This window comes from Castanea sativa, chromosome 11 (genome assembly GCF_040712315.1).
Source record: "Castanea sativa cultivar Marrone di Chiusa Pesio chromosome 11, ASM4071231v1".
NCBI classification, from domain to species: Eukaryota; Viridiplantae; Streptophyta; class Magnoliopsida; order Fagales; family Fagaceae; genus Castanea; species Castanea sativa.
Genome location: NC_134023.1, coordinates 47,512,936 through 47,523,086, shown reverse-complemented (window position 1 = coordinate 47,523,086; position 10,151 = coordinate 47,512,936). Strand labels below are relative to the sequence as shown.

At 36.4% G+C, this 10,151-nt stretch overlaps 1 protein-coding gene and 1 non-coding gene across 4 annotated transcripts in view; both read left to right on the top strand.

Annotated features, from left to right (window-relative positions):
• Nucleotides 1-2,294: 2,294 nt before the first annotated feature.
• Nucleotides 2,295-2,401, top strand: LOC142618123 (U6 spliceosomal RNA). Its single transcript, XR_012841174.1, has one exon. It is a non-coding gene; the product is annotated as a U6 spliceosomal RNA (small nuclear RNA).
• A 716-nt stretch (nucleotides 2,402-3,117) lies between these two features.
• The window catches only part of LOC142617109 (uncharacterized), a 46,833-nt gene continuing 39,799 nt past the window's right edge, over nucleotides 3,118-10,151 (top strand). For 2 of the 3 annotated variants that reach the window (XM_075789806.1, XM_075789807.1), the window contains exons 1-9: nucleotides 3,124-3,517; nucleotides 6,924-7,221; nucleotides 7,355-7,583; nucleotides 7,711-8,050; nucleotides 8,158-8,271; nucleotides 8,383-8,511; nucleotides 8,596-8,787; nucleotides 8,900-9,094; nucleotides 9,427-9,564. In XM_075789806.1, the coding sequence (XP_075645921.1) occupies nucleotides 3,419-3,517; nucleotides 6,924-7,221; nucleotides 7,355-7,583; nucleotides 7,711-8,050; nucleotides 8,158-8,271; nucleotides 8,383-8,511; nucleotides 8,596-8,787; nucleotides 8,900-9,094; nucleotides 9,427-9,564 (1,734 nt within the window). In that variant the 5' untranslated portion in view covers nucleotides 3,124-3,418. Of the gene's footprint in view, nucleotides 3,518-6,923; nucleotides 7,222-7,354; nucleotides 7,584-7,710; nucleotides 8,051-8,157; nucleotides 8,272-8,382; nucleotides 8,512-8,595; nucleotides 8,788-8,899; nucleotides 9,095-9,426; nucleotides 9,565-10,151 lie in introns of all 3 variants that reach the window. The other variant, XM_075789808.1, reaches the window with a different exon arrangement.

The window sequence follows — 10,151 nt, the reverse complement described above, 5'->3', positions numbered from 1 at the left end:
AAATTAAGCTCGAGGATGGTTCTTGGATAAGAGGCCAGGAGGAAATTCAAAACTATTTTTTGGAAAAGTCTACCTCCCTATTCTCATCTAGTCTTCCTCAATTCCCAGAAAACCTAGAGAACTTAATAGAGCCTTGTGTTACTGACCAAGAGAATTTGGAGTTGTGCAAAATACCCACTAGAGAAGAGATAAAGAAGATGGTATTTGGGATGAAATCCCTCAAAGCCCCGAGTCCGAATGGCTTCCTAGCCCTCTTCTACAAACATTACTGGGCTATAGTGGATGATCAAGTAGTTCAAGCCACCCAAAGCTTCTTCTCTCTCATTCCTTCATCTCCGTAATGGTTGGCTTTTGAAAGAGTTCAACAAACCCTTCATCTCCCTCATTCCTAAAAAGAAAGGTGCATGCAATTTCAACCATTTTCGTCCTATTGGGCTGTGTAATGTGTGCTACAAAGTGATATCCAAGATTATAGCGAATAGACTAAGACCACTACTAAATAAAATGGTGGATCCGGCTCAAGTGGCCTTTGTGCCTAATAGATGGATTAATGAAAAGGTGGTCTTGGCCCATGAAATTGTTCACAGCTTCAAATATACAGGTAAGAAGAAAGGTTTCCTTGAAATCAAGCTTGATTTCCAAAAGGCCTACGACAAAATGGAATGGAGTTTTTTTTATTATAGTCTTAAAAGCTTTTGGTTTCAGTAACAGCTTTATTAATCTCATCCATCGACGCCTCTCCACTATTGAGTTCACTTTGCTTTTAAATGGAGTTCTTGGACCAAGTTTCTCTCCATCTAGAGGGCTTAGGCAGGGGGACCCCCTGTCTCCGTACTTATTTGTTTTGGGCAATGAGTTTCTCATGGGGTTGATAAACAGGAAACTGTCTCAAATGAACCTAACCGGGGCAAAAGTTTCTGATACCACCCCCTATCTCTAAGCTCTGCTATGCTGATGACATTTTATTGTTTTGCAAAGCTAAGTCCTCCAAGCTAGCCATCCTTAGAAATTGCTTGGAGAAATTCTGTTCTTAGTCAGACTAAACTATCAGTGTGGAAAAATCTAGTTGCTTCCCCTTCCAAAGGTGTGAGCCCTCAATTTATGAATCAAGTTAAGTGTTGTTAGGGTCTCAATACACTTCCACAAAGTACAACCTATTTGGGTGTTCCTCTCTTCTTGTTAAAGAGCAAATCCCAAGATTTTAGATTTGTTAAAGAAAGTTTGGACAATAAGCTTAGTGGGTGGAAAAGTAAAAATATTTCTTGGTCTACTAGAGCAGCTTTGATTAGATCTGTGGCCCAAGCCATCCCAGCTTATTCTATGTCGCTATACTATTCCTTAAAGGTCTTTGTGATCAATTAGATGCTCCTGTGTGCAGATTTTGGTGGAGCCCCAAATCAAAGGTGGATTTGTATTGTGTCTTGGTCTTCTCTTTATTGGTCACAAAAGGAGGGTGGCTTGGGATTTAGAAAATTTTGGGATTCCAACCAAGCTCTCCTCTCCAAACTTGGTTGGTGGATTCTATCCAGAAAGGAATGTTTTTGTATTAAGGTTTTGAGGGCAAAATACAAGATTTAGGACAATTGGTTGTCTCACCATTCTCCTAGCAATGCTTCCCCCTTTTGGAAGGGCATGATGGGCATAAAACACCTTATCGCAAAGGCAACTTGCCTTTTAGTAGGCAATGGGGATTCCATTAGAACATGGTCAGACCCATGGATCCCTGATCTCCCAAGCTTCACCCCTACTCCTAACGTTGATGCTAATCCAGACATTGCTTTGGTGGTTTCTTAGCTCCTTACTCTAGGCTGAAGCAGCTGGGATATTTTAAAACTCAGATTGTTGTTCGAGGAGCATGCAGTTGATCCAATCTAGAAAATTCTCATTCTTAGTTGTCCCATGGAAGATAGTTGGTCTTGGACTGCAACAAACTCTGGGGGTTTTTTTTCCTGTCAAGTCAACTTATCGGCTTTGTAGGGAAGGCTCTCCTCCCTTGAACCTTGACTATATTAGGGGTCAGATTTGGAAATCCAAAATTCATAAGCGCCTTAAGATGCATATATAGAGAATTGCTGCCAATGTTTTGCCTACTATAAAGGTACTCAGTATGTTCAATGAGAATGTGGATAAGAGATTAAGCCATGATGTGTCATTTAATCCTTTCATAAATCTAATTCATAAATTGTTGTTATATATATAATATTTTTGCATTTTTGACCAAGACAAAGTGTGTGGCCCAGACATACAAATAAGCCTAAAAGAATGGTGGTTCAAATTTTGCTAGCTCGTATGTGTGTACACACACAAGGACATCTGTTTAAAATTGGAATGATACAGAAAAGATTAGCATGGCCCCTGCGCAAGGATGACACGCATAAATCGAGAAATGGTCCAAATTTTTTTTCTACATTTTCAATAAAAAAAAAAAGAATCTATGTTCCCCGTGCACACACATACAAGGAACACTAGAATCTACATGGTAGGTGGAAATTCTCTTAATCTAAGCATAAAAGTAAAACATCGTATATATTATTCTCTTTTATTTTCCTCATCTCTCCTTATTTCCAATTATTTTTTTTTTAAAGTTTACATACACAAAAGATTTGACACATGCTGATTTCGTGACAGATATTTAGTGGTTAAAAAAGTGACATTAGTGGTTAGCCAAGATAAAAACTGAGCAACATTAAGGACACAAAAAAGTCCATAACTTTTGTCTCAATTTGTCACATGGCAATTTGGGAGTGGTGGAGGTGTGGACCCACTATTTTACCTTCACCATTCACAGCTCGCCACATGACGAGTTAATGATAAAAGTTGTAGACTTTTTAATGTCTCTAACATTTCTCATAAGAACTAGTAAAAATTTGCCAACTCAACGTGTGTGGAAAAAAGTTGTCGAGTTTTATTGTGCAGTAAGTAACATTTACTTTTTTTTATTATTATTATTTATTTTCCTTTCACACCCAAGTGTTATCCAACACCCAACCTGTAGAAAGACCCATCACCCAATCCAGAGTACAGTGGGCAAATGGCCTGGCCCCACCACAAGTGACCAAGGGGATTTGTAAAATGTATTTAGACGAGACGAATCAGCAAAAAGCAAAACACTACTCCATCACACAGAAAACAAAAGCCGCTCGCTCTGCCAACTCTCTCGCTCATTTTCCTTTTCCCAGTTCACACACGAAACAAACAAACTTTACTCTCTTCACAACACGCTACTCTCTCACAGAATGCTATAAAAAACCCCCCCTCACTCTCCGCTTCCATTTTTCTCTCCTCCATTCTCCGATCTTCCCAAATCTCCCAATCCCCCAAACCAAATCTCACTCCCTATCTCTCTCTCTCTCTCTCTCTCTCTCTCTCTCTGTGCGCAAACCCTAAAACCCTAGAAATTCAAAATCATTTGGTCACTATGCTGAAGTTTTCGTCAACGACGGCGAACCAGATTCGCTTCCTTCTCCAGAGCATCGACGAATCCAACGCCGACTCTGTTCTTCGCGAGCTCCGACAGGTCTTCCTTCTCTCTAGATGTGAAAATGTATTTTGTATATTCGAATGTGTGAAAAAGTCTAGGTTTTACTGCTCGCTAATTTGTTTCATCTGCGTTGTTGCTTTTTTTTTTTTTCTTTTTTCTTTCAACCTTGGAATTATAATATTTATATTTGATTTTGAAATGGATTTAGCTGTGGTTCTTTCGGTTATTGTGCTCAAGGTTTTGCCTAAATTCAATTTAATGGCCGGTGAAGGTTCGGCTTGTCTTTTAGTTAGGGGAAAAGGAGTTGATTAAGCATTGGATTAGATTTGTTGAGAGTGGGTTGACTTCATTAACTGGTGAAGGGGAAATGGGTGTTTACAAATTTATTTTGGGAATGGTTGGCTTTGCTGTGGACTGTTGCACGATAGTTAAGATTGTCGATGTGAATGGGTAGAAAGAAGGAAATGAGTGAGCAGGGGACTTAAATGTGAATGAAATCAAGGTGAATGAATGAGTGGATACTTTGTTTGTATGTTTGTATACAGACTCATGAAATTCTCTCAGTGCTCCGGCAATCAATAGAGTGTGCCATTGAATACCGCTTATTTTGCTGAAAAATGAAAGGCCGGGAAAAAGAAAAAAAGAAAAGAGGGTTACTGTTCACATGAACAGTGCACTGGTCATTTGTATGCACTGTTCATGTCCCATGAACAGTGCACTAGGCGCTGGTAAAAAAAAAAAAAAAAAGAAGCCAGACGCAGACGCTGGGCTCCAAAACGCAAACCAAACGGAGCTATAATATGATATGATTGAATAGATAATTGACTTTTACTTATATCTTTTATCATTTTTACTTATTATTCTTTTATAAAGTTATAAAGAAAAGTACAAGAAGAAAAATTCTTTCTTTTCTGTAACCCCTACCCCCAGTCAATAATGTAATAGACTACTGTCCCATTATTTTGCAGAGACAAGTGAGAGACGTAATGTAAGGATGGATAATTTTTGTAGATGGATGTTCTTGGTTGTCAAATTTACTGAATTGTTTTGTTATTTTTGTTCCAAGATTCTTAATTATCAAGGTTTAGGTAAGTTGTGTTTAATGCTTTAATCATTTTGCTAGAATTGAAAGTTTGAAAGGTTAAAAATACCATTCTCTTTTGTGTAGTTGGGATGGTTGGGACAACTTGCATGCACGGCTTGTTGTTTAATAATTATGACTCTCGTATGGAGTAAATATTTCCTCTAAGACGTACTTTTGATTGCTGAAGTATAGGAGTATGTTGTATGTTGTACGTGTATGTACTGCACTTTAAAATGTGAAACTTTCACGTAACTTTTGGATTAAGAATTGTGTTGAAAACCTAAAGTCGCATTGCATTGGTTTGGAAGAGACTGAAGAATGTATATTTGAAGTTCATCTTAATCCATCAGTGGAGTTCAAACCCTCTATTTGTGGATATAGAACTACAATTATGAAGTTTTAGTTGTATATCTTATTGGTGATTTAGGACATTAAAACTCATCTGAACGAAATGAGTAGATTAATCAAACTGTAAAGTTTATATGTGGCAACCTTTTAATTTTGTAATTTGCATAGCAAATCAAGTTAATATTCTGTTCCCAATTGGAGGTCATATTGGACACCTGGACATCACAGCAAGGAAAGGACATTATTTTAATGAGTGACACAGTGCGATACTCTAAATTGTTTTGCCAGGCTAGCGAAAAGGATGGAGAAGACTTAGCAACCTATCAAAAATCAAGCAAGTTCATTGTGAGATAGCTGCGTGAATGCTTTTATTGGTTCTATAGTTTCTAAAATACTAATGATAATCTCAAACTTTAGAAGGGAGAGTAATTTTTTTATAAGTAAAAGAAAAAAAAATGGAATTACTACTACTTACCATAACATTCAGACTCAGTCCTTGGTAATGAACGATAGGAAATGAAAAGAAAATAAAGAGAGAGAAGATGAGTCAAGTTTAGGGACGCTATAATGTGATTGACAAATAGGGTAGAGTATTTTATGGAAATGTTACTTATACATACTTGGGCTGATAGTCACTATCGATGCAATTTGCTTGTATTGTATTAATGTAGTTTTCGAGTTAGAATGTTTTTGACTATGATATATTCCAAATGAGTCCTCGAATGAGTTTGCTTCTCTTAGTTTTGAAATATCAACGTAATAAGAAAAGGCGATTTGAGTATGTATATGTATGTTTTATCAAAATTCTGATTGGATATTGTTTGAACTTGGATACAATTCTTTGAATCAACCTGATTTTGTTTACTACACTCATATTAATTGAAATATGCTCCACAACAAGAGACTACACTAGCCAAAGAAGGAATATGATGATGATCAGTTTTTGAAATATGGTAGTTGCCAGCATTGAACAAGCAGATGTTGTGATAGCTGTTTGTTTCCTAATCTGCTTTTCACGAAAAAGTCAACTTTGGCTTTTCCTAGGTATATAGAAAAGAGGCTATGGAGCATTAAAACTCCATTATAGGTAAAAAGAGTGTAAAATACATGCTTGTGTGAGTTCTTGAATTCTTGCTTAATCAAATATTACGAAAAACATTTCCAGTTACTCCATTCCCTTTTAATGTTGTGCTAATGGATTTTATCTATTGAATTGGTAAGCAGAAGGTGATAATGTGATCCTATTTGTCTCTCCATGTATGCTTTATATTATGAAGTTCTGGTGCTAAATAAATTTTTGACAAGGCTAAAGCCATAGCTCTATTTCGATGCTTAAGGAAGCTAGTAATTATTTATAGGTTAAATTGTCCTTCCCTGAAATATAACTCAGGTTCTAGAGGGGTAGAAGAACATTCAGGTTTGAGATTAGGTGGTTGAAGGCAAAGGCAATTTTGGAGAAGATGAAAACGTGGTGGGAGTCTTACCAGTTTCAAGGGTTCCTGAGCTATAGATTGGCAAATAAACTTGAAGCACTAAAAATGGAATTAAAGAAATATAATGAGGAAGAGTTTGGAAATGTGGAAACTAAGAAGAATAAGTTGGGGTTCAATGATTGCTTAGATGATATTTGAGGGACAAAAGTAGAACTGAAACCATATCATTTTCTAGGTCCTATTTCTCATCCCTAAAACATGCATTCATGTTAGACATGATGAAAAAATACTAAACAAATTTGTCAGTAATCCTTAAATATTTGTCTCTTATACAGCTGAGGGTTTCTGAAGTTGATGGCATGCATGACTTTAAGTCAAACATGTAAATATTGAATTTCTTATAGTTTTACTTCAAAAATTGAAAGCGATTATAGTTTGCTTGGTCAGAAGAGATGTTGATGAAGCAGATCCAAATGCATTGGAATATTGTGTTTTTTGAGTTGTATGCTTTCTTGACTATTTGCATTTCAAATTTTCAATTGATTGCATGCTGATACAGTCTATTTCTTCTTGGCAGTTTGTTGAATATGGAGTTGAGGGAAGCATTATGCTTCTCCAGACGTGCATAGATCACTTGCAATTTTACAACACAGACTCGAAGAACGTGCAGCTGGAATTGGCTGTTGCATCAATATTTAAATTCCTCTTGGGCAAGCCAAATTTCAGCACCGTGTTTTGTGAGTCGCTAAGAAATACTGAGATCAATGAGGGAACTCTGGAGAATTTCTCTAATGTATTACACCTGTCTGTATCGGAAAAAATTGGTATTGGTCTAGCTTTATCGGATTCTGAAAATCTTGATAACAGGAATTGTGGTACGTTTCAATTTTTAAGTGGAAGTACAATCTTGATGCCAAAAATTTATTCTTGCATGATTAGTTTCCTTTTGCATTTATTGTTATGTGCATATATTGAACTGTTTGATATGGACTTTTTGATGCTTTTTAGGTCAAAGTTTTTGTATGGCTCAGATGAAGGAATTGTGCACCAATCCTGTTTCGGTTGGCTGTACTGATCAAATTAAGAATATTGTTATGCTCCTCCAGCGGTCTGAGGGCCTTTCCAAGCACATGGATTCCTTTATGCAAATGTTATCTCTAGTGCAGTTTAATGATGTCACCCCATTTGTTTTAACTCCATTACTTTCAGATGAACTACGTGAGGCTGATTTTCTGAGGTTACAATCTTTCTTCATTGTATTTCTTCTATATTGGTTGTGCTGTTGATTACAAAGCTGTCCTGTCCTGTTTTTGTGGTGTTGAAAGATATTAGCTGTCTAATAACGGTAGTTGTTTTTGTTACAGGAATATGAATCTGTTCAATGACTGCGGAGAAGATGATTTTGATTCTATTTTAGCAGAAATGGAGAAAGAAATGAGCATGGGAGATATTATGAAGGAACTAGGTTATGGTTGCACAGTTAATGCATCACAGTGCAAAGAGATTTTATCTCTTTTCTTGCCACTGTCTGAGGTTACCCTTTCTAAAATACTTGGCACAATTGCCTGTACCCAAGCTGGTCTTGAGGACAATCAGAACACCTTTTCAACGTTTAGCTTGGCTGTTGGTTGCAGTACTTTGTCTGATCTGCCTTTGTTGAACTCCTGGAATATTGATGTTCTTATAGATACAATCAAGGAACTTGTGAGTTTACTTATTCTTCTTCTTGCTGCAATTTTGTAATTTTTTTTTATTGTAACAATTGCTTTGCAATTGTCTCCTTTGTATCTAAGTATGTGTGCTGGATACAGGCTCCTGCTACCAACTGGATTCGAGTTATTGAAAACATGGACCATGAGGGGTTCTACATTCCTAATCACGAGGCGTTCTCTTTTTTCATGTCTGTATATAGACGTGCATGCCAGGTATATTTTTATCACGTGTGAATCTACTTGCACATTAAATATATCTTAGGATCAATATATGAATTTAATGTGGAACGTGTTAGTTCTAAATCTTTGGATTGAGCTGTACAGGAGCCATTCCCTCTCCATGCGATTTGTGGATCTGTTTGGAAGAATACTGAGGGTCAGCTATCTTTTCTTAAATATGCTGTATCAGCACCACCAGAAGTATTTACGTTTGCCCATTCTGTAAGGCAGCTGGTATGATGCTATATATAACTAGTCATTCCTTCTTTCCTCATGTTATCTCTTTTTGATTCTTTGAATGACCAGTGTTTGTTACAGACCTATATCGATGCAGTGAATGGACATACGCTTCCAATTGGACATGCTAATCATGCATGGTTGTGTCTTGACCTTTTGAATGTACTGTGTCAACTAGCTGAGAGGGGTCATGCCACTTCTGTTCGCTCAATGCTTGATTATCCTATTAAACACTGCCCTGAAGTCTTACTTCTTGGGATGGCATGCTTTAATGTACTCTCTTTGATTTATTTATTATTTTTTTAAATAAAAAAATTTATTGTTGCTTTGCATAATTTTCCATATGTTCTTTCTTGGTTGATAAATTTTGCGTGTGTTATTTCAGACTGCATATAACCTCCTCCAGTATGAAGTCTCGTTTACTGTTTTTCCCGATATAGTTAAAAATGGCATGGGTAATGGAATAATTCATCACCTCTGGCGTGTCAACCCTAATTTTGTGTTGCGGGGATTTGTAGATTCTGTCAGCTGTGATCCAGACAGCATGACTAGAATATTGGATGTCTGCCACGAGCTAAAGGTAAATATTGAGTGAGCATAGAGTTTGATCACCTTTCCTCTTTCGTTGTTTTTGTTTTTGTTGTTGTTGTTGTTGTTGTTGTTGTTGTTGCATTTTGAACTCAAAATCTAAGCAATGTGCATGTTATATATGACTGTTGAGTGTTGATTATCGTTCTGAAGATCTTAAAAGATATGAAATTAGCATCCAATCTTGTTAATTTTTCCATTTTCTTTATTTTTCATTGCTGGGAACATTTTCCAGATGTACCCTTTTGTTTGTCTAATGTTTTTGTATTACTAGAATAATTTATTTCTCCTGTTTCTGTACTCAGATTCTTATTTATTTTGCAGATTATATCATTGGTGTTGGACGCGATTCCTTCTCCTTATGCCATCAGATTGGCAGCTCTTGCTTCACGGAAAGAACTTGTAGACCTTGAGAAGTGGCTAATTCATAATTTAAATACATATAAAGATATTTTCTTTGAGGTAATATCCAGTTGGTCCTGCATCCTCTGCCTTTAAATAGCGTTGATAACTATGGGAATTCTAATTTATGGTTCATGATATACTTCCTCTGTCCCAAAAAAAGAGTGTATTGCTTTTAAATGGCACTATTTTTAGTAAATATCAGCATATAAGACTCTTTACTTAAATGCCCTTCAATCTCATTTAAAGGTGTGCCAAAAAGTAATCCCTTAGATTTTTGAATAGGTATGTTAACTGCCATTCTAAACCTTGCGGTTGTGTATGATTTGATATTATTGAACAACATGAAGAGGGAATCACACTCAGTTACCTTTAAAAGGGGGATTTTTGAAGGAAAAATGTTACTATGTTAGTCAAATAGATTTCATCCTTACTTGAAATGTAGATAGTAGATGTTATAATGGTTGCAAAGTGATGCTAGGAGAGAGCGTAATCACATAGCATAGATTGGTGGGTCTAGATATTTGTATTAAAAGATGGAAAAGAAGGTGTTAGACAAAGAAACCCAAGGATTAGGACGGATTTGAAGGGTGAGAAACAAGATGTGTGAAAAAATAAAATGATCAAAGAAGGCAAGTGGGATTTAG